The 24976-nt window shown below is 42.7% G+C and overlaps 1 protein-coding gene across 2 annotated transcripts in view; it reads left to right on the forward strand.

The window, feature by feature from the left end:
• The window catches only part of LOC122941300 (C-type lectin domain family 2 member A-like), a 41143-nt gene extending 17165 nt beyond the window's left edge, over positions 1–23978 (forward strand). For both annotated transcript variants that reach the window (XM_044298421.1, XM_044298420.1), the window contains 4 exons: positions 7221–7304; positions 10427–10647; positions 11547–11656; positions 22242–23978. In XM_044298421.1, the coding sequence (XP_044154356.1) occupies positions 7221–7304; positions 10427–10647; positions 11547–11656; positions 22242–22350 (524 nt within the window). In that variant the 3' untranslated portion in view covers positions 22351–23978. The remainder of the gene's footprint in view (positions 1–7220; positions 7305–10426; positions 10648–11546; positions 11657–22241) is intronic.
• Positions 23979–24976: the final 998 nt, after the last annotated feature.

The following is a 24976-nucleotide window of genomic DNA, read 5'->3' on the forward strand; positions in this document are numbered from 1 at the left end:
GAATAATTCCAATGCGTTGTGTTTTTTCTGAGTGGATGTACTTTGCTACAAGAGGTTTGCGTTCCCCTGCAGCACATGTTAGATTAACTAGACCTCATAGGGCTCATTCACACAACCACGGTTTGGTTCCGCATCCGAGCCGCATTTTTTGCAGCTTGGATGCGGACCCATTCACTTCAATCGGGCCGCAAAAGATGGTGCTGTCCGCATCCGTTGCTCAATTCCGTGGCCCCACAAAAATTATGAGTCATGTCCTATTTTTGTCCATTATGCGGACAAGAATAGGTATTTCTATAATGGCCGCCAGTTCCGTTCCGCAAATTGTGTAAGGCACATGGGTGGCATCCGTGTTTTGCGGATCCGCAATTTGCAAACCGCAAAACATGGCACGGTCGTGTGAACAAGCCCTTAAGGAGGATATGTCTATGTGGCTGGAATTCTTTACTAAGTTTAATGGTAGGAGTTGTTGGCAGGAAGAATTTAGATTCTTTGAAGTTATTTACTGATGCAGCAGTGAACTTTGGTTTTGGAGCCTTCTATAATAATAAATGGTCTGTAGGAACTTGGCCAGATTTTTGGGTAGAAAAGAAATTTACTTCTAATATTGTGATCTTAAAATTATTTCCGGATTTAGTTGCTATATTAGTTTGGGGTTCGTTTTTTAAGAATAAGAGGATTTGTCTTTTTACAGATAATAAAGGTGTGGTTTTTGCCATCAATACACTGTCTTCTAAATGTGAGAGGACAGTGTGATTGTTGAGGTATTTGTTGTTGTGCTGTATGCCCTGTAACATTTGGTTGAAAGCAAAGCACATTCCTGGTAGAAACAATGATATAGCCGGCTCTTTTTTTCAGTGGAGGAAATTTCAGGAGTTGGTTCCATCGGCAGAGCAAGTAGGGACCCATTGTCCTCCACACTTATGGGACCTTCTGCTGGATTAATAGCTGATAGTATCCTTAGTTCTGTTGCACCTAGAACATGGGCTTCTTATGCAGCCGCATGGAGGGATTGGTTGTTGTTTAGTCAATCAGTTCAAGAAAAACCGTCAGGTAATTTTGAAAAGTTAGGTCTGCTTTTTGTTTCATCGCTTATGTCCAAAAAGTTTTCTTGCTCTCATATTGCTAGGATAGTGGCTAGAGTGTCATTCTTTCAGAGGTTATTTGGTCAGGTACCTCTCTCTAATTTATTTCTAATTAAGCAGATGTTGAAAGGATATCACAAGGCTAATGCAGATTTGAGACCTCCTATTTCTTTGGATTTGTTAGGAAAAATGTTGGTCATTCTTCCTAATGTTACTAAAGATCAGTTTGAAGTGATTTTGTTTAGAACGGTTTTCATCTTGGCATTTTTGGGGGCTTTCAGGATCGGGGAGTTAGTAGCTAGTTCTAGGTCTTCTGATTAGACGTTCTAAGATGGACCAGTTGGGCCGGGGTCAATTTGTCTAATTTGTTTTTGTGTCCAGTCAGAGCTGTGACAGCTTGGCTGAAAATTAGACTGTTATTGGACATTGGGTTATTGGACATTCGTTCATATATTGGGCTCAGAAGAGAGCCGGGAAGAGACTTTACTCTGAGAACTTATACTTTGAGTCCAATAAAATGCATATTTTTTGGTTCGGTGTAAGGGGTTTGAAATAGAAGGACCTTCTAAATGAGATTAAAAGACTAGCTGTTAGAAGGCCTGCCCCGTATGTTTTAGTTTTGCATCCTGGGGGTAATGACATACATAGGTCGTATTAAAACTTTGGATTTAATATGGGAAATGAAAAAAGACATGGCCCTGTTGAAATGCTTATTTCCGGATGCCACTCCGTTTTTTTTCTGAGATCGTCCCGAGATTAATATGGTCTTGCTAAAGATGGTTTGGTTTTCAATAAGATTATAAAGCGGATCAACAGTACCATGTCAACATTTTTACCAGTTTTAGGAGGTTTTAGTTATAGACACATTGATTTGGAAGGCTCTGTTCCAGGACTATACAGATCTGACAATGTGCACTTGTCAGAGGTGGGTCTGGATATTTTTAACTTGGTCTTCAGAATGCGATTGAGAAGTGGCTGTGTTGCTTTTTTTGGGGGGCCATGCTCTTTTAGAGGCATGGCTTGTGGGAATTTGTCGCCCAGGGTGGACTTTGCTGGGTGGACTTTTGTTCAAGATTCATTGGTTATTTATGAGATTATCTATTTATGGTTATTTATTCTTTATGGATTATTAATTAAATATTTATTGGTGCAATTTTATGGGTAACCTCAAAATAAAGCAACACGGCCTTATTTATCCAAATAAAAGTGTTATTTATTTAGAGTATTTAGTGTGTCACCATGGAAATGTCATTGGAAAAACAAAGCTCACTATTCCCATCCCATATCTTCTTCAAGCTGGAAGATTTTCTTGAGCTAGACACTTAGGGGGGGGGGGGGGGGGGGGTCATTTACTTTCAGAAATACATCTAAATTAGGCGTCTTTCTGGCGCAGCAATCTGCGACTTTTTCTCGCTCGCACCAGGTCTACACTAATCATTTTCTACACCTGTTTTAGGCATAGAAAATAGTCTAAATCTACGCCAGTTAATTAACGTACCCCTTATTATGTAAGAAAATAAACCAGAATTAACATATGATGAAAATTCACGTAGTGTATTAAAAGTAACACTTGTAACTGCGGTACTGAGAACAGCCTCTAGAACATAAGAACACCGATCTGTCAGTAGGAAAATTGTGCTCACGTAAGAAACAAGATCCATTTTAAATAAAAGTGTTTGTTCTATTTATTCTAAAGGAACGTAAACTGATCTTGAAATGAGATACTAGATCTGAGGATAGGTCATCAGTATAAGTCTAGGAAAACCCTTTTAATGATATAGGTGTTGGGTAGGGTTACCACCTTTCCCAACAAAAAATAACGGCCAAGTTAAGCCACGCCCCAAAAGGGGTGTGGTTGTGGGGGGTGGCTTAACACGGGGCATTAAGTCACTATCATACTGTGGCTCCCAATAATATTAATGCCCCCATTATTGACTCCCAGAATTAATACTGTCCATATTAATGCCCCAGTAATATTAATGCCCCATTAGTGCCCCTCATTAATGGTAATGCCCCCATCCGTGCACCACAGAATTAATGTCCCCATTAAGAGTAATGGCCCATTAGTGCTTCCAGTAAAAATAATGCCCCCATTGTGCCCCCCAGTAAGAATAACGCCCCCATTAGTGCACCCCAGAATTAATGCCCCCCAGGAAGAATAAAGCCTCTATTTGTGCCCCCCAGGAATAATAATGCCCCTCATTAGTGCCCCCCAGTTAGAATAATGCCCCCATTAGTGCCCATAGTTAAAATAATGCCCCCATTAGTGCCCCCCAGTAAGAATAATGTCCCCATGAGTGCCCCCATTTAGAATAATGCCCAGCATTAGTGCCCTCAGTTAAAATATTGCCCCCATTAGTGCCCCAGTTAGAATAATGCCCCCATTAGTGCCCCCCAGTTAGAATGCCCCAATTAGTGCCCCCAATAAGAATAATGCCCCCCACTAAACGAGATAGACGAGGCGGCAAATCATAATGAGGTGGTTATTATGGGGGACTTCAACTACCCAGATATAGACTGGGAAACTGAAACTTGTATATCTCATAAAGGAAACAGGTTCTTGGCAATAACCAAAGACAATTACCTCTCCCAACTGGTTCAGGACCCGACTAGAGGGACGGCCATACTGGACTTAGTATTAACCAATAGGCCGGACAGAACAACAGACGTGCAGGTTGGGGGACACCTGGGAAATAGTGACCACAAAGTAATAACCTTCCAATTATCATTCAAAAGAGCGTTTCTACAGGGAGGAACAAAAATACCAAACTTCAAAAAAGCTAAATTTAGCCAACTAAGAGAGGCCATAGGCCAAACTAACTGGGACAAAGTCCTCAAAAATAAAAATACAGCCACAAAATGGGATATCTTTAAAAACATCCTAAAATCTCATTGTGAGAGGTACATACCGTATGGGAATAAAAGGTTAAGGAACAAAAAGAAACCAATGTGGATAAATAGAACTGTAAAGAAAGCAATAAATGACAAAAAGAAAGCATATCATTCACTGAAACAGGAGGGGAGCACGGAAGCACTGAAAAACTATAAGAAAAAAAATAGAACATGTAAAAAACAAATAAAAGCGGCCAAACTAGAGACCGAGAGATTAATTGCCAAAGAGAGTAAAACTAACCCTAAAATGTTCTTCAATTATATAAATGTTAAAAAGTATAAATCTGAAGGTGTCGGCCCGTTAAAGAGTAATGAGGGGGGAGTCGCAGAGAGCGATGAGGAGAAAGCAAAGCTGTTAAATATTTTTTTCTCCAATGTATTCACTGAGGAAAATAAATTGTCAGATGACATGCAGAATGCAAAAATAAATTCCCCATTAAAAGTGCCCTGTCTGACCCAGGAAGAAGTACATCAGCGACTTAAAAAGATTAAAATAGACAAATCGCCAGGACCGGATGACATACACCCCCGTATCCTAAAGGAATTAAGTAATGTCATAGCCAGACCCTTATTTCTGATATTTACAGACTCTATACTGACAGGGAATGTCCCACAGGATTGGCGCATGGCATATGTGGTGCCAATATTCAAAAAGGGGCCAAAAACAGAGCCTGGAAACTATAGGCCGGTAAGTTTAACATCTGTTGTGGGTAAACTGTTTGAAGGTTTTCTGAGAGATGCTATATTAGAACATCTCAACAGAAATAAGCAAATAACGCCATATCAGCATGGCTTCATGAGGGATCGGTCATGTCAGACTAATTTAATCAGTTTCTATGAGGAGGTAAGTTCTAGACTTGACAGCAGCGAATCAATGGATGTCGTATATCTGGACTTCTCCAAAGCATTTGACACTGTACCACATAAAAGGTTAGTATATAAAATGAGAATGCTCGGACTGGGAGAAAACGTCTGTAAGTGGGTAAGTAACTGGCTCAGTGATAGAAAACAGAGGGTGGTTATTAACGGTACACACTCAGATTGGGTCACTGTCACTAGTGGGGTACCTCAGGGGTCAGTATTGGGCCCTATTCTCTTCAATATATTTATTAATGATCTTGTAGAAGGCTTGCACAGTAAAGTATCAATTTTCGCAGATGACACTAAACTGTGTAAAGTAATTTACACTGATGAGGACAGTATACTGTATATATACTACAGAGGACAGTATACTGCATATATACTACAGAGGACAGTATACTACTACAGAGGGATCTGGATAGACTGGAGGCTTGGGCAGATAAGTGGCAGATGGGGTTTAACACTGATAAATGTAAAGTTATGCACATGGGAAGGAAAAATGCAAGTCAACCGTACATACTAAATGGTAAAACACTCTGTAACACTGACATGGAAAAGGCTCTAGGAATTTTAATAAACAGCAAACTAAGCTGCAAAAACCAGTGTCAGGCAGCTGCTGCCAAGGCCAACAAGATAATGGGTTGCATCAGAAGGGGCATAGATTCCCGTGATAAGAACATAGTCCTACCACTTTACAAATCGCTAGTCAGACCGCACATGGAGTACTGTGTACAGTTCTGGGCTCCTGTAAACAAGGCAGACATAGCAGAGCTGGAGAAGGTCCAGAGGAGGGCAACTAAAGTAATAACTGGAATGGGGCAACTACAGTACCCTGAAAGATTATCAAAATTAGGGTTATTCACTTTAGAAAAAAGACGACTGAGGGGAGATCTAATTAATATGCATAAATATATCAGGGGTCAGTACAGAGATCTCTCCCATCAGCTATTTATCCCCAGGACTGTGACTGTGACGAGGGGACATCCTCTGCGTGTGGAGGAAAGAAGGTTTGTACACAAACATAGAAGAGGATTCTTTACGGTAAGAGCAGTGAGACTATGGAACTCTCTGCCTGAGGAGGTGGTGATGGTGAGTACAATAACGGAATTCAAGAGGGGCCTGGATGTATTTCTGGAGTGTAATAATATTACAGGCTATAGCTACTAGAGAGGGGTCTTCCTCTGGATCAACTTGCAGGATAACAGGCCGAACTGGATGGACAAATGTCTTTTTTCGGCCTTATGTACTATGTTACTATGTTACTATGTTACACTAGTAACCCCTTATCTGCTTCTGCAACAAAAAAAAAACTTTCACCTCTTCCATTTGATGGCGCCGCTGTGAACGCTGCCTGCTGACTGGATGCTCAGGACAGGACCTGCGCTACAGCGTAATGACGTCTCACAGGTCCTGTCCTCCAGTCAGCAGCGAGTGTTCACCGCGGTGCAATCAAATGGAGGAGGTGAGTTATTTTTTTTAAATTAACACAGGGGGAGGTAAAGGCTGCAATAATGAGCGCTCCACAGTGGAAGCGCTCATTAGTAGCAGGCCTTGTAGGAAAATACCAGCAATTAACATTGCCGGTAGAAAAAAAATCACCGGCACCGGCAGGGCCACTAAAATACCAGCCTTGCCGGTGAGATACCGGCTGGGTGGCAACCCTAGTGTTGGGCCTTAATAATTTCCTCTGGTGGGTCCTAGGAACCCCATTCTGACACTGCTCAGAAGCATTGACTACAGATCTGTCCTCGCCATTACCTTAGTTAAGAACTTCAATTTCTCATGGATCCAATTCAACAACACATTGGAATATGCTAGAATACCCTTCAGGGACTGCAATTCCCATCACAACCACTGGGTGGCAGCACACACACTCCTACAGAATAGAGATCCTGTGACACAATATTGCAATGGCATGTTGTTTTAAAATGCCGGCCATGCTGTTACAGGTAGATGCATATTAGGACGTGTCTAGTCATGAGGACAGGTAAGGGAGAACACATCTGTATACTGTAGTTTCATGAAAACTTTTAGTAGTTGCCTTTTGACTGGAGTACTTTACATTAATATTTGAGCCCACAAAAAGGCCCACTCTGTTAATAAATCATCCATCTTTAAGGAATCCTCTTCGCCAAGATTGTTTTCTTGACACTTTTCAAAATGATTGAAGAAGGTACAAAACGTGCCGTGTCATACATAACTGGTACTAGGATTCTAGCGTTTAATATTTAGGTAATACAAGGAGAAGGGGCTGAGAAATGATTTGGGCTGTAATCTCATATACAATCCACACGTACTGTGTCTTCAGTGACATCTGGAAATGATGCTGTAAGTGTAATTGTCTTCTCTTCCACAAGTATCAATCAGACATGTTCTTCTATGCAGTGCGCTTCCTGGTTGTCCTGATTCTTATCCTGCTGTCTGTGATAACCGTATTGGCCGTCCAAGTCTGCCCTGTCAGGAATACTGGTAAGTACAACCTTTAGCTAAAGTATTAAAAACATTTGAGATTTTTTACTTCAACATATTAAGCATCTTTTTCAGTGATGGAGAACCTGCCTATGTATATTAGTTAACCAGATTCGCCAGAATACCTGTGTAATGTGCATTAGAAAAATGGCTGCAGTGACGAGTGCCAGTCCTTTTCTTAAACAGAATATTGGCATAATGGTATGACTGCCACGACTGTACTAATAGCACCTTCCATATGAATGTGGCTGGTACTGCAGCTAAGTACCATTCTCTTGAATGGACCAGTACCAGGCGCAGCTGCTTCTACAGAGGTGTAGCTAGACTTTCCAGCACCTGGGGCAAGGATTTAGCATGGCATCTCCCCCAAAGTCCCCCCCACCAGCTACAAACACAAACACCTTCCACCCAATTTCACAGAAAGAGGGATAACCTCGGCGGCGCGCACAGTGCGCCACAGCAAATTTGTTTCACACTAAGCCGCGCCTATAACTTCGCCCAATCCATGCCTGTTCTCAAAGAGTCCCACTCGCCTGATAAAATCTGTCATAGGGTACAGGGCGGTGTAGTGATAGAGGGATCCAGATGTTAAAATTATTGTTAGGAGTAGCCAACCCCTCCCTTTCCATTCCTGTAGGGGGTCATCACCTCTTCCATGTCCTGTCCAGAGACCGGTCAGGTGAATGTAGCAATAAAAAACAGTAAGATGGTCTTTGTGCCCTGAGAGAAGGAAGCCCAGGAGAGGTCCACCTTTATCACTCCTTTTGGGCTCTATGAATACGTAGTAATGCCCTTTGGCATGAAAACTGCACCTGCCACTTTCCAGCGCTTGGTTAACCAGCTGCTCGAGGAGTTTGAAGGGTTTGCCGTAGCTTACCTGGATGACATTGTTCTGTTCAGTCACACCTGGGATGATCACCTGACCCACCTGTCACAGGTGCTCCGGCAAATCCAAGGTCTGACAATCAAGCCTGGGAAGTGTCAGCCATGGCAGAGGTATATCACTGGTGTGCTCATATAAAAGATCCTCCTGCTTTTAAAAAAGATCTGCAGCATCTGAGGTGTATAATATGTTCTGCAGCAGCTGGGGCACAGCACTGTATAAAGAGCAGGACTCCTCCAGGAAAAGATGAGCGGCACCAATATTAATTAAGATACAATATATTTCTTTATTTTAGCAGGTGAGAGAATATGCCTTTTATTCTTCCTTTCTTATAGGTCGGGATGTTGCCAATATATTTATGTGTACAGGTTATGTGTATCTGTTTTTCATTTTTGACATAATCATGGATTTGTATTTGTTATTTTTTGTGTTTTTTTTATATTTTAAATATTTTATTAAGCCTTTTTTTGCTTTTTCTCTAAACTCTCACTAGGGGACTTAACATGTTTATTGCACTGTACAGGGAGTGCAGAATTATTAGGCAAGTTGTATTTTTGAGGATTAATTTTATTATTGAACAACAACCATGTTCTCAATGAACCCAAAAAACTCATTAATATCAAAGCTGAATATTTTTGGAAGTAGTTTTTAGTTTGTTTTTAGTTTTAGCTATTTTAGGGGGATCTGTGTGTGCAGGTGACTATTACTGTGCATAATTATTAGGCAACTTAACAAAAAACAAATATATACCCATTTCAATTATTTATTTTTACCAGTGAAACCAATATAACATCTCAACATTCACAAATATACATTTCTGACATTCAAAAACAAAACAAAAACAAATCAGTGACCAATATAGCCACCTTTCTTTGCAAGGACACTCAAAAGCCTGCCATCCATGGATTCTGTCAGTGTTTTGATCTGTTCACCATCAACATTGCGTGCAGCAGCAACCACAGCTTCCCAGACACTGTTCAGAGAGGTGTACTGTTTTCCCTCCTTGTAAATCTCACATTTGATGATGGACCACAGGTTCTCAATCGGGTTCAGATCAGGTGAACAAGGAGGCCATGTCATTAGATTTTCTTCTTTTATACCCTTTCTTGCCAGCCACGCTGTGGAGTACTTGGACGCGTGTGATGGAGCATTGTCCTGCATGAAAATCATGTTTTTCTTGAAGGATGCAGACTTCTTCCTGTACCACTGCTTGAAGAAGGTGTCTTCCAGAAACTGGCAGTAGGACTGGGAGTTGAGCTTGACTCCATCCTCAACCCGAAAAGGCCCCACAAGCTCATCTTTGATGATACCAGCCCAAACCAGTACTCCACCTCCACCTTGCTGGCGTCTGAGTCGGACTGGAGCTCTCTGCCCTTTACCAATCCAGCCACGGGCCCATCCATCTGGCCCATCAAGACTCACTCTCATTTCATCAGTCCATAATACCTTTGAAAAATCAGTCTTGAGATATTTCTTGGCCCAGTCTTGACGTTTCAGCCTGTGTGTCTTGTTCAGTGGTGGTCGTCTTTCAGCCTTTCTTACCTTGGCCATGTCTCTGAGTATTGCACACCTTGTGCTTTTGGGCACTCCAGTGATGTTGCAGCTCTGAAATATGGCCAAACTGGTGGCAAGTGGCATCTTGGCAGCTGCACGCTTGACTTTTCTCAGTTCATGGGCAGTTATTTTACGCCTTGGTTTTTCCACACGCTTCTTGCGACCCTGTTGACTATTTTGAATGAAACGCTTGATTGTTCGATGATCACGCTTCAGAAGCTTTGCAATTTTAAGAGTGATGCATCCCTCTGCAAGATATCTCACTATTTTTGCCTTTTCTGAGCCTGTCAAGTCCTTCTTTTGACCCATTTTGCCAAAGGAAAGTTGCCTAATAATTATGCACACCTGATATAGGGTGTTGATGTCATTAGACCACACCCCTTCTCATTACAGAGATGCACATCATCTAATATGCTTAATTGGTAGTAGGCTTTCGAGCCTATACATCTTGGAGTAAGACAACATGCATAAAGAGGATGATGTGGTCAAAATACTCATTTGCCTAATAATTCTGCACTCCCTGTATTATGCCTGTCAGCGAGATGCCCGCAGGCCTTCTATTAGGTCCTGCTTCTGGCCAAATTCATCAGAGTTAACTGACAAAATAGTGTCCATAGAGTGTTACAGTCTACAGAAAGTGATGACGTATCTGTCTGCCCCCGCTAAATGGTGTTATTCTAAACAGATGAACGGATTACAGATTATGAACGGTTAACAGATGATGAACGGATAACTATTATAAATGAAGCCAGGAACCAGAACCCTGTCCCATGTGAAGATGACTGGATCTGGTACCGGGGAAAGTGCTACTACTTCACTAACAAAACTGATACATGGGACAACAGCCAGGAATTCTGTATGTCACATAATGCATCACTGGCGCTTATAGATAATCAGAAGGAACTGGTGAGTAACTGAAAGCGAATGTATAGCACACACACAGATTAGTGAAGTAAATAGGTTTTCTAGTTATCGTAGGTTAATGAAGCTCAATCACTGTATAGTAGACACGGGGGGAATTTACTAACTGGTTTAAATCAGATTCCCGGTGTATAAAAGCTCCACATTTTGACGCATGCCAAAAATTGCAACTTTTTGTTGACTTGTGCTTCCCTTGCTACTTTTGAAAAGTGATGGTGCTTAAAGAGGCCCCGTCCCCTCTCCTGACAGGCCTGTTTTAATATATACATGCATTCCCAGTGTAATAACAGTTCTGGAGCCTCTATTCTTATGGCTCTATGTTGTGCCATTCCTTTGTTATTTCTACTAGAAGCTATGAATGAGTTGCTAGCAGTCTGCAGTAAGGGTACAGAGGGGAGGTAACCAGTTGGGGGGTGAGGGGGTGTACCTGCACAGTCTGACTCTATCCAGTCAGTGCTGCCATTGTCAGACTGTGCGTTTTTGTGCGTCATGGGACACTGAGCAAGGCGGATCCGGCATGAAACATAAGGTAAGTCAATGGTGCCGGATCCATTTTTTCAGACACAAAACCCCCTAGATCCGTCACCTATTGACTTACAGTGGTTTTAGTGCTGGATCTGTATTGTTCATTTTGGAGATAATACGACCGGATCTGTTCTGAACCGATGCAAACAGTTGTATTATTGACCGGATGCGTTTTTTCTGATCCCCTGACGGATTAAGCAAAAGCGCAGATGTGAAGGTAGCCTCACACAGCTAACAGCCGTCCATAGAAGCCAGAACTGGAGACAACTCTGACCTTGGTCCTGAAGGGGATTCTGGAACTAGTTTATGTTGAGATAAAATTAAGTGTAATAACTAAGATCTGTTTCTTATTATTGCAGGATTTTTTGGTCTGGGGTAAATGTTTAGACAATTACTGGATCGGTCTGAGACGTACAGAAGATAATAAAGCCTGGATTTGGACAAATGGAACATTATACAACGAAAGCCTGTAAGTCACCTTATTAAAGTATATATATCCACTCTATTACTACTATTACATCTATGGCAAGTTCTCAGAACATGAAGTCTTAGATGATTTAGTGATTGAAACGGTATGAAAATTGCTATGAACCGATCTACATTCTATGATACAAGATTGAGTGGCCGATAGTCTGCGATAAAGGCACGTCTGTGTGTTAAGTTGGGGGGTGTCCCTGCATAGTCTGACATAATCAGTGCTGCCAGTGTCAGACTTGCAGGGACACCACCCTTTGGCAGGAGGAATAGTAATGCCCTGTTATCAATTTCTTCAAAAATATTCATGGGGAGTAACAGAGGAATGGCGCATAGTAGAGATGTAACAGAAAAGTCTCCATAATCCATAGAAGTATCTTCCATTTTGTATAAAATAATGAAAATAGATATTAATATTTTGTTTTCAAGAGCAGATGATTTAGTAAAAGAATAGATTGATTAAACTATTGTTCCTGACTGGATTAAAGATACCGTATTATGGGCCGACAATTGAAATGATCATTGCTAACCAGCATTACTAGTAACACTCGTTAGTGATGATCTGGCGGTGTAAATGTGCAACACGCCAGACCTGCAGGGTATGGCGAAGTGAGGTCACGGTTATGGGCAAACGAGGGTACTCACTGTATTGGAGAAGCCTGGGCAGGCATGTGGCAGTGAAGGAGAGGTAGACACGGTTCCTCTGGGGCACACTCTGTATGTAGGGACCAGGCCTGATGGTGGATGAGGTGCCCTGGATGTTACGGGTATTTTGAGTGCCTGGGGCAAGGTCCCTTTAACCACTTCAGCCCCGCTAGGTGAAACCCCCTTCATGACCAGAGCACTTTTTACACTTCGGCACTACACTCCTTTCACCGTTTATCGCTCGGTCATGCAACTTACCACCCAAATGAATTTTACCTCCTTTTCTTCTCACTAATAGAGCTTTCATTTGGTGGTATTTTATTGCTGCTGACATTTTTACTTTTTTTGTTATTAATCAAAATGTAACGATTTTTTTGCAAAAAAATGACATTTTTCACTTTCAGCTGTAAAATTTTGCAAAAAAAACGACATCCATATATACATTTTTCGCCAAATTTATTGTTCTACATGTCTTTGATAAAAAAAAAAATGTTTGGGCAAAAAAAAATGGTTTGGGTAAAAGTTATAGCATTTACAAACTATGGTACAAAAATGTGAATTTCCGCTTTTTGAAGCAGCTCTGACTTTCTGAGCACCTGTCATGTTTCCTGAGGTTCTACAATGCCCAGACAGTAGAAACACCTCACAAATGACCCCATTTCGGAAAGTAGACACCCTAAGGTATTCGCTGATGGGCATAGTGAGTTCATAGAACTTTTTATTTTTTGTCACAAGTTAGCGGAAAAAGCTGATTTTTTTTTTTTCTCTTTTTTCCTTACAAAGTCTCATATTCCACTAACTTGCGACAAAAAATAAAAAATTCTAGGAACTCGCCATGCCCCTCACGGAATACCTTGGGGTGTCTTCTTTCCAAAATGGGGTCACTTGTGGCGTAGTTATACTGCCCTGGCAATTTAGGGGCCCAAATGTGTGAGAAGAACTTTGCAATCAAAATCTGTAAAAAAATGACCGGTGAAATCCGAAAGGTGCACTTTGGAATATGTGCCCCTTTGCCCACCTTGGCAGCAAAAAAGTGTCACACATCTGGTATCGCCGTACTCAGGAGAAGTTGGGGAATGTGTTTTGGGGTGTCATTTTACATATACCCATGCTGGGTGAGAGAAATATCTTCGAGCGATCGCCGCTGGCAGGCTGGAGATCCACTCGCTTACCTTCCGTTCCTGTGAGCGCGCGCGCCTGTGTGCGCGCGTTCACAGGAAATCCCGGCCCTCGCGAGATGACGCGTATATGCGTCGTTGAGCGCAGGGCTGCCACCTCCGGACCGCACATCTGCGTTAGGCGGTCCGGAGGTGGTTAAGGTTCGTGACGCCAGTGCCTGTGACGGTGGCACACCGGTTGATAGTTGGAATAAGTGAGGCACACAGGTGGTATAGTGAACCAAACGTTGCTTTACTTAACAGTCCAACTTTATACATACAGATGGTAATACAGTCCTTTAGAGCACAAGCTTCACAAGCAGGCTTATTTCACAAGATGGCAGGTATTGATTATGCAAGATACTCAGAGGGTAAATCCACAATGCACTCAGAATCAGGTGGTACCTTTCCTCAGAAATAGCGTACACTGTTCTTCCTAGAACTCCTGTCTGGTTTCAATCCCAAGGCCCGGATGCCTAAATGGTGGCTTAAATCCTTGGTAAAATATATATCTTCCTCTCGTATTAAATCCTTGCTTTGCTTTCTAATGCCTCTGCCTATCAGTGTTACTTATCTGTGCTGAGGACACTGTCTCTGCTTCCGCTGACAGGTGACTGCAGGTTGCTCCCAGGAGGTGCTGTCCTACTACTGGGGTATCTCAACTGAGCTATCCTTAGCCTCAGGAGCTTCAGGCTGACGAGGTAACTCCTCTAGTCCCCTGGAATACACTACTACTCCCCTGTCTGGGCCTTCCTATATGTATCTAGGGCTCTCTAGCTCCCTCTAACGTCTGGGAGGCTAAACTGCACCCTGACAGGCCTGACACCCAGTTAACACAGGGAAAATACACAAATGCAATAAAACACATTTACTTGTGTAGTGCCCACCTTTACCTAGTGGGACACTACAAATGCACTGCCAAGTACCCGATGAATGGGTAATTGTATCTTTTGTACAGCACAAAAAAATTATTCCCGGTGGCAGATCGTGCTGTGTAAACACAATCTGCTGCTGGGAAACAACAGTATGCGGAAGAGCAATGGCATTAGCAACAGATCCTCCCCATACTCTGTACATGTAAATGCACTGATCTTCTCCGCTAGCGATCAGCAGATTGCTGGGAAAGAACGCTTCCTTCCCGACAATCTGCTAGATCAGTGGTGGCGAACCTATGGCACTCAGAGCCCTCCCTGTGGGCACCCACATCCTGGAATAAGTCTGTGGTGTACCAATATGCCATAGACTGTTCCTGCCATTCATCAGCTCAGGGCACACTATGAACAGCACAGGCAGCGCACTGACTGTAGGCAGCTATTTTAGCTAAATGATAAAGTACAGGGAAGATACACTATACTGGACTGTAGTATTCAGGGTGAATTACCGTGTCGGCACTTTGCGATAAATAAGTGCGTTTTGGGTTGCAGTTTGGGCACTCGGTCTCTAAAAGGTTCATTATCACTGTGCTAGATCATCGTCCTCTTTAAGGGGGCCATTACCATACCAGAAGACGCCCTTTTTTTTTTTTTTTTTTTTTACAAAGGGTTACTTTATATCAATCATTATATTATACAAAGCTCATACTTTACATAATGCCAATGATTGTTCTACAAATAATGGAGATTTTACATCTCAGTTTCATTTTCCACTCATGTGATCCATCAGAAGAACAGGAAAAAAAAAAAAAAAGGATTCTGTAAAAAAAACTTGTGCACTAGGCAGGGTTTACATCATGTTATTGGCTTTCCCTCAGAGGTATACGCCAGGAGGACGGAGTTATGATGCTATATAACCCTTAGAGGTCTGGAATGTATTGTATACCACTGACCAGAACTGTAAGGGTTACATAGCATCATAAGTCAATATAATGCCATGCGACCCCGGCAGTGCTGGGAGGTCAGGACGGGAGCTGCTGCAGACATACGGTGCGAGTTTAATGTGTTGGAAGTCGCTCGTGTAAAACCAGCCTTATGGGCCGAAAAATATAGTAATTTAAAAAACGGTTATCAATCTACTACCCTAAATAAGAACTGTGTTTTAATTTAACAAAACATACAAGGAAATATTCAGAAGATAAGCACTAAAATTAAAGGGATTGTCTCACTTCAGCAAATGACGTTTATCATGTAGAGAAAGTTAATACAAAACACTTACTAATGTATTGTGATTCTCCATATTGCATCCTTTGATGGCGGGGTTAATTTTTCCATCACATTATAAACTGCTCGTTTCCTGGGCTTACGACCACCCTGCAATCCAGCAGTGGTGGTCGTGCTTGCACCCTATAGGAAAAAGCTTTGGCCTATGCACTCTCCTGTGATCCTGGCCACTAGAGAGGCCAGCGCTTTTTACTATAGTATGCAAGCACGACCACCACTGCTGGATTGCAGGGTGGACGTAACCATGAAAATGAAGAGTGTATAATGTGATGGTAAAATTAATCCAGCCAACAAAGGAGGCAATATGGAGAATCACAATACATTAGTAAGTGTTTTGTATTAACTTTCTCTACAGGATAAATGCCATTTGCTGAAGTGAGACAATCCCTTTAAAGCAGGGATGCTTAACCGGCGGCCCACCAGCTGTTGTAAACCTACAACTTCCACAATGCCCTGCTGTAGGCTGTCCAGGCATGCTGGGAGTTGTAGTTTTGAAACATCCGGGCATCCCTGCTTTAAATTATACCCTTGAATGCAATTTTTATTATTGCACTGTACTTATTTTGGTGTAAAACATTTTGCCGGTAGGTCAGCATTAAAAATGTAGCTCTGTTTTCGATACATTGAAGGCTGTTCTGTGCCGTACAGAGTCAAGACCAATGAAAGGTGCAATCTGTTGCTATGGGATACTAAACCAGTTTTAATAAATCTCCCCTAGTGTTAGAAAGTGGGTCTGATGATAAATTTCCTCCTGAGTCTCCAGTCTCTCCCTCTTTTTTTCTCCTTTTTTAAAACAATTGATGACCAAATCAAATTTGAATTTAGATTTTGTCATAAATTTGCTTAGAAGATGGTTGGGGAGAGAAGAGGCTGTGGCTGCAGACAGTAGGGGTACATAGAGAAGTAAGGGCCCCATAGCAAGGATCAAACCGGGCCCCCACACAGGACAGAAGGGTTTCTGCCTAAACCCCTTTCAGTGACCCTCGGGCCATTTCTCCACTGCCTCATTTGCTAATAGTTGTTCCTTTAGAAGAGGGTAGAGTCCTGACCACGTTTTCACCCCCAGTAGAAGAGGAGATAATCCCAACTAAGGCCCCATGCACACGGCCGTGTTTCACAGCCGTGTGCGGGCCGTGGAACCGCGGCCTGGATCCCTCCTGAGAGCAGGAGCGCACGGCGTCACTGGTTGCTATGACGCCGTGCGCCCCCTGCTGCCGGCACAGTACAGTAATACACTGGTATAGATCATACCAGTGTATTACTGTATTGCGGCAGCAGCAGGGAGTGCACGGCGTCATAGCAACCAGTGACGCCGTGCGCTCCTGCTCTCAGGAGGGATCCAGGCCGCGGTTCCACGGCCCGCACACGGCTGTGAAACACGGCCGTGTGCATGGGGCCTAAGACTGGGCCCCCTCCTGCCCTGGGCCCCATAGCAGTCGCATGGTCTGCCGCTATGGTAGTTACGTCCCTGGCTGCAGACCAAGCAATAAGAGAGTTTGTCTGACAGAAGGAGCTCTGAGCAGTTTGCACTGTATTGTAAAACAGGTCAGTTATGTACGGAAAGCTATCAAAAACCTATTTAAAATGTTTTTTTTTCTTCATGAAATACACACATTTTTTTAAAGGGACACTGACAGGCCCAATAAGCATAATTATCTATACATATGCATGCACAGGTCTTCTAATGTGTATTAAAAACATATAAGTATAACCCCTGTCCACCATTCACTTCGCTGGGCGGCTTCTGCTGTCCCCGACGTTCCGAGATCTCGCGCATGCCCAGTAGAAAGTTGTGGGATCTCGGAACGTCGGAGACAGCAGAAGCAAAAAGCGGCGGTTGGGGCGCGGCTGGCTGGGCGCAAGTGAAGCTAAAACCCCGCCCCTTACGCTGGGTTCACACCTGAGCGTTCGCGATGGAGCGCTCTGTATGCGCGATTGTACCGGCGTTTGCAATCGCGCATACGGAGACAAGCGAACGCCCATTGTCGCGCGTTCCCGGAAGTCTATGTACGGGAACGCGCGACAAGACACCCCAAAGAAGCTCAAGTACTTCTTGGGGCGTCGGGCGTTTTACAGCGCGATCGTACGCGCTGTAAAACGCCCAGGTGAGAACCATTCCCATAGGGAAGCATTGGTTTCTCCTTGTTGAGCGTTTTACAGCGCGTAGGAACGCGCTGTAAAACGCTCAGGTGTGAGCCCAGCCTTAGGCAGAAAGAAGAGCGATTACATCAGGGTATTAAACATGAGTTTGCTGTATTTATAAGGTGGACAGGGGGGATACTTATATGTTTTTAATGCACATTAGAAGACCTGTGCATGGATATGTACAGCTAATTATGCTTATTGGGCCTGTCAGTGTCCCTTTAAGTCTTTAAAGGCTTGCATAACCTTTTCAATCTTCCCTATCTTCCTTGAGCCATATGTTTTTGATATTTCCGGTCACATAGCTGTATGAGGGCTTATTTTTTGTGGCACAAGTTGTACTTTCTAATGTCACCATTAATAATGGCATACAATGTAGTGGGAAGCGGTAAAATTCCAAATGGGGTGAAATTAGAAAAAAAATGCAATTCCTCCACAGTTTTCTTTTTTTTTTTCCCCACAGCGTTTCGTTTGCTGCAAAACTGACCAATGCCCTTCATTCTCTGGGTCAGTACGATTACAATGATATCCCATATATATAGGTTTTTTTTATGTCTAAATAGTGTAAAAAGAAATGTAAACTTTGAAAAAAATCTTTTTTACACGACCTTATTCTGACCCCCATAACTTTTTTATAATTAGAGTTGTGTGGGCTCATTTTTTGTTGGACAATCTGAAGTTTTTATTGATACCATTGACTTTTGATTGGTGATTTTGACCCTTTTTTATGATTTTGAAGCTCATATACAGTATGAGCCTATAAAACCAGTTTTTTTATTTTCATAGCGCCAAGATACACTGCACAAAGTGGCGTGCAGAGTAATGTAATGCTACATGCTCTATCTATCTGATAACTTCATATCTGCCCCTGATGAAGTGCGGGTTCACCACCAGACGGAAACGCGTTGAGCGGGAGAGAGACAGACAGGGCTGGCTTGAGGGGGTGGGAGCAAAATGAAAAGGTGTTGTTACAATAACGCCAAGTGTATCTAAACTGATCAAATAGAGTCAAGATACAAATCCTATTAACCCCTGCAACCAGCTCTAATAGGCAGTTACTGCATACATAACTATCGGCCGGTTCTGCATGTTTGCAGACTTTTAGTTTTATGTGCTATAGTAACACTGTAGCCAATATGTGCGAGACAGTGTTACTGAACCTTTAATAGGGTCTAGGGAGGTATCCCTTCTGTGCTTTACCTATTGAGCTGGAGATGGGAAGTACAGACACTTAAAGGGAACCTGTCACCTCTACTATGTTCCCCTCACTGAGCATTTCTAAATGTTCATTGTGTTCCCCTAAACATATAAATTACACTTTTAATTTCATTTGCAGACAAATTCAATAAGTATTATGCATTTTTGTACTTCCAAATTAACATAAAAGAGTCATATCTTACTTGTGTGACCAGAGAAGAGTCATATTTTCATGCTCGGAGACATCTCAGGTAATTTTCATATGTATCAAATCGTTTTTTTTACACAATAAAAGCACACAGAGCTATGGGGACTGGGTATTGTGGATGTGCTAGCGGCCATCTAGCAACCCATGTCCTCAGCTCTATACCCAAAATCCAGGTGACAGGTTCCCTTTAACCTGGAATACCTCTCCCCCACCACTAGGGGCTACACCCCAGCCTGAGTCGCTCTAGACAAGAGTAAGAGTTGTTGATTCCTGGTTTTAAACAAGTATAAGGCTAGGTCTACACGACGACATTTGTCGCGCGACCTATGATAGGGCGCAGCATTTGTCGCACCAATGTTGCGTGACAATTTTTATAATGGCAGTCTATGGTGTCGCACTGCAACATGCAACATGCTGCGACTGCGACGCAACAGTCACAGAAAAATCCATCTCGAATGGATTTCCTGCGACTGTTGCGTCGCAGTCGCAGCATGTTGCAGTGCGACACCATAGACTGCCATTGTAAAAATTGTTGCACGACATTAGTGCAACAAAATGTTGCGCGACAAATGTCGTCGTGTAGACCTAGCCTAATACATTAAAGATTTTTAATTTTAACGTTCCATTCAGGCAAGTTTCTTAGTTTTGAGGCAAGTGACGTAATCAATATCTACCAATTTATTACATCAAAAAGTCAAACACACTACAAAATGGTATCAATAAAAACTACAGATTATCCTGAAAAAATTATCCCCCACACAGCTCAGTAGATAGTTATGGGGGTCAGAATATGGTTGTTTTTTTTCAAAGTTTAACCCCTTAAGGACGGGGCCATTTTTTTTTTCTGCGTTTTTGGTTTTCACTACCCACCTTCCTATAGTCCTAACTTTTTTATTTTTCCATTTACGGTTGCATACCATGTAGTGGGAAGTGGAAAACAAAATCCAAATGGGGTAGAATTGGGAAAAACGCAATGTTATGTGTTCGGGGCTCTGCGAGGGCTCTATAGCTCTCACCCGCGGATTTTATATTGTATATTTTCTGTATAATGTTGAGTTGATATGATTATGTGTAATAAAGATATTTTTCCATACTACATGTGTGGTTCTATTTAGTGGGTTTAGTGCTATTTAAAATAGCAGAAACCCTGCAGCCATGGTGCCCCCTGCACGCGCGAGCGGGCGCCATGTTTAAAGACCGGACCGATGACGTACATGTACGTCATCGGTCCTTAAAGGGGTTATCCGAGTTATTTTTTTGTTCTTTCTATGTTCCTAACTAAGCAAATGTAACAGCTTTCCAATTTACTCACTTTATCTCCAGGGGCTGGTTTCTCATATTTCACTGAGGGTCACATGACCTGTGATGTCAGCTTCTCTCCCTGCTCTGATAAAAGTCGTTTACAAGCCTGTAAACGAGACTTCACTGTGCTGGCCACCCCCCCCCCCCCCCTTCACTGCCGGCTGTCTGCTCTCTCCTAAGATTCTTAACCCCCTCAGCTGCACATACTGGCTAGCTGCAGCAGTGACAATTCTGGGCTCAGGATCTGAAGGACTAGAGAGAGCATTGCACAAGAAGGTAGGGGGAAGATCCTGTGTGTATTAGCAATGGCACTTTACAGCTGGGACTTGTAGTCCTACATATACAACATGCTGCAGAGTCTCCCAGCAGGCAGACATGTCACTCAGGGCAGCTCTTGTAGTCACTCCCTTAGCAGAGTGGGGGAGGGGCAGAGAGTGTTGCATGTAAACAAAAAGCCAGAAAAGAACCAGGGAAATGAGGAAATATATATATTTTCTTTTGGATAAAACTTGCTTAGCTCAGTTATATATCAGATTTTCCGTGCTATATTCTTTTCTTTCATAACTCGGACAACCCCTTTAAGGGGTTAATTTTATTTTTACAATATTTAGACATAAATAAAACCTATACATATGTGGTTTCGTTGTAATAGTACTGACCCAGAGATTGAAGGGCACAGGTCAGTTTTTTTGCAAACAGAATGCCGTGGGAACAAAACCCGTAAAACTGTGGAGGAATTGCGTTTTTTTCCCCGATTCCCACTACATTGTATGCCATATTATATGGTGCCATTAGAAAGTACAACTTGTCCCTCAAAAAATAAGCCCTCATACAGCTATGTGAATGGAAAAATTAAAAAAGTTATGGCTCAAGGAAGATAGGGAAAAACTCCGGTCTTCATCGCTCAGTAGAACTGAAGACAAATTCTCCTTAGCAATGCTCACGTCCAGCTTGGCTAAGAAGACTCTTTAAATTGAAATGACAGTTCGGCCTCTTTCACACAGCTGTAGGTGTCCTGTGCCCCTGTAGCGGTCCGCAATTCACGGGCACCGACCGTGGGGCAGCAGCAGCGGATCGCGGACCCATTCACTTCAATGGGTCAGTGATCCGCCCGTTCTTCAAAAAGGTAGGACATGTTCTATCTTTTTGCGAGACGGAAGTACGGAACGTAACCCCACGGAGGCACTCTGTAGTGCTTCCGTAGTGTTCCGTTCCGTATCTCCGGATTTGCGGACCCATTGAAGTGAATGGGTCCGCATCCGTGATGCGGAATGACAACGGAATGGTGCCCGTGTATTGCGGATCCGCAATACGGGAACGGGACACCAACGGTCGTGTGAAAGGGGCCTGACACTTTAACATCTGCATGGAGTTTGTATGTTCTCCCCGTGTTTGCCTGGGTTTCCTCCAGATTCTCTGGTTCCCTCCCATACTCCAAAGACTAACTGATAGGGAACTTAGATTGTGAGCTCAGTAAATGAAGATAATGTCTGTAAAGTGCTGCAGAATAAGTCAGCGCTATATAAGTGCGCAAAATAAATACATGAAAGTGAACTGCTGTGCGGCTGTTTATCAGCCTCCCATAGATCCCACTAACTACCAGTAATACCTTCATAGCGTTAGCCTGTCTTCTTCAGAAAGATATGTCTGTGTACAGTAACTATGTTCTGTGAGGTGTGGAAATCAGACAACAGTGAAAGACGTTTATAATACCACCGAATACTGCAGTTTGATAAAAGCATTCCTTGTATAACAAAATGCCTTCTATTCTAGATTCAAAATCGAAGGATCATCACAAGAAAATGAATGTGTTTTCTTAAATCATGATGCTGTAAGAAGTAAGACAGGAACTGTGAAATACAGATGGATATGTAACAAGTAGTGTGCCCTCTGGATAATGCAAAAGCACATTATTGGATGGTCACAGCTGTCAATGGCTTTTTAAAAAAAATTATTATTATTATTATTATCATCTGTTATCAAAATATCAGTATTTACAGTATTACTTTTTTTGTCGTCTTAAAATATAAGCTGTTTTCACAAAATGAATTAAATATAAAATTCCATAAAGTTGACAAATGCCTTTCAAGTAAGGTATCCTGGTCGACATATTAAAGAAAGCAAAGCAGTACCCGAAACAGTGTCCAAGGATACTAATAGGAAAATGAAAAACATTAACCATTTATGACCTAGTGAGGAACTTCACACATATGAGACATATATTGAACATTACCTGTGCCTCGCCGGACTTGTGAAAAAAGATGGCAGCCTGGATATGTTCGCGAGCAAACAATGCGAACTGGCCACCACTGGTCCTGAGTTCTGTGTCAGTTTGGTGGATGTCTCCAGTGCTATTACCTGCCCTGTTTGAGCAACTTTCTTGTCTCTCGTCTCTTTCTTGTTTGTTCTGTTTGGAGTTTGTCTGTGCCCTAGTTATAGTCATTGTCCTAGTCCATAGATTGTGTGGATTGTTCTGTTTGTCACAGTCTGAATTATGTCTTGGTTCATTTGTCTGATCTGTGTCTCAGTCTGAATTCTGTTCTGTTCCGTGTGTTGTCTTGATTCCATCCTAGTTCTTCTCCGATCAGTCTTGCCTAGTTTCTGTATGTGTCTGCTGTTTCCAAAGGTCCAAGTTCCTGAAGTTTGTCCAAGTGCATGACGTTCATATGTCTGGGTTCCTGATCTATTTGTCTGCCTGTGCTCTGTGTCTTGTCTTATGCCTGTGATTTGAGTTTGCCTTGGATTTTCCTGCATTGAATCGTACAAAGGCTGTGTCTCTGGTGCTTTGCACTAGTATTTATGACCCCAGTAGGTCAGCTGCCCAGTACACTGGGACCATCCCAGGAGGTAGCGGTCTGGTCACTAACTCACAGTGAAGTCAACATCTCTCTACAAGAGTTAAAGAATAAATTTGCTTTCCTTTAGTCCAAATGCAGCACACACAAAGGGTTAATGTCTTGCTCCTTTCATCTAGGACAGAAGACAAATCATTAGTAAATCACCCTAATTAACTACCCCTATAAAGTAGTGCACACCCACTAGGACTAGGAACACATGTTTTTTCCAAGCAATTCCTTTATTAGGGATGGATATCTGTGCTGCCTTTGGACTCAAGGAAAGATCCATTTCAATAAGCAAATTTATTCTTTCCTTATATTAAGAAGGATATTAAGAAGCAGAGTTAAACAAGAGGCGGATTAGAAGTTGCTGCCTTAATAAGCCCTTGTCTGTAAAAAGGCTGAGTCGCAAGCAGCAGATACATCTAGTTTGTAATGTTTTTGGAAAGGTGCTTGGAGAAGACCATGTAGCAACCCTGCAGATTTGATTGAATGACACTTTCTTTTTTTCTTGCCCAAGCGACTAAGTGGACCGAGTTGAGTGTGCTGTAACTCCACCTGGTAACTGGAGTACTTCAGATAAAAAAGTAGACTTAGGCCCCCTGCACACGAACACAGTCCGGGCAGCCACAGCGGATCGCGGACCCATTAACTTGAATGGGTCCACGATCCGGCCGTTCTGCAAAAAGATAGGACATGTTATATCTTTTTGCGGAACGGAAGTACGGGACAAAACCCCACGGAAGCACTCCGTAGTGCTTCCGTAGGGTTCCGTTCCGTGCTTCCGTTCCGCACCATTCCGCATCTCCGGATTTGCGGACCCATTCAAGTGAATAGGTCCGCATCCGTGATGCTGAATGCCCACTGAACGGCACCCGTGTATTGCGGATCCGCAAATGCGGTCTGCAATACGGCAACGGGGTGCACACGTTCGTGAGCAGGGGGCCTTAGTAGTATTCTTGATCCAATCAGTCAGTGTGACCCTGTTGGCTTTTATGCCTCTCTATAAACAGCCAGTCAGCCGACCTGAAGGACCCCGGACCTCTAATGACTAATAAATGAAGCTTCTCTGGTTTAGCTGATTGAGGATTCTGAAAGAAGAAAGAATAATTTCTTGATTTGCATTCATGTCAGATGAGATCTTTGGTAGGAAATAAGGCATCAACCTTAAAATGAAGACTTCTTGATGTACCTTTAGATAAGGCTCTTTACATGATAGATCTTGCAACACTGACACCCTCTTGGCTGATACAAGTTATGAGACTTGTATCTGATTTTCCTTAGCACTCGGGATTAGACTCCATTCACATGTCTGCAATTCTGTCCTGCATTTTGCGGAATGGAATTGCGGACCCATTCATTTCTATGGGGCCACACTATGTGCTGCCCGGATCTGGAAATGCGGATCTGCACTTCGGGGTCCGCAATTCCATTCCCAAATAAAATAGAGCATGTCCTATTCTTGTCCTCAATTGCAGACAAGATTAGGCATTTTCTATTATAGTGCCGGCAATGTGCGGTCCGCCAGTGTCCGTGTTTTGCGGATCCTTGGATCCGCAAAACACATACGGATGTGTGAATGGACCCTAAGAAAGGAAATAGAGGGAGACTTGGATAAAAATTCCTTCCTAACTGAAAGACAGGCCATCTATTCTCTCTGTGTGATCCCGG

Source organism: Bufo gargarizans, chromosome 6 (assembly GCF_014858855.1).
Source record: "Bufo gargarizans isolate SCDJY-AF-19 chromosome 6, ASM1485885v1, whole genome shotgun sequence".
Taxonomy (NCBI): Eukaryota; Metazoa; Chordata; class Amphibia; order Anura; family Bufonidae; genus Bufo; species Bufo gargarizans.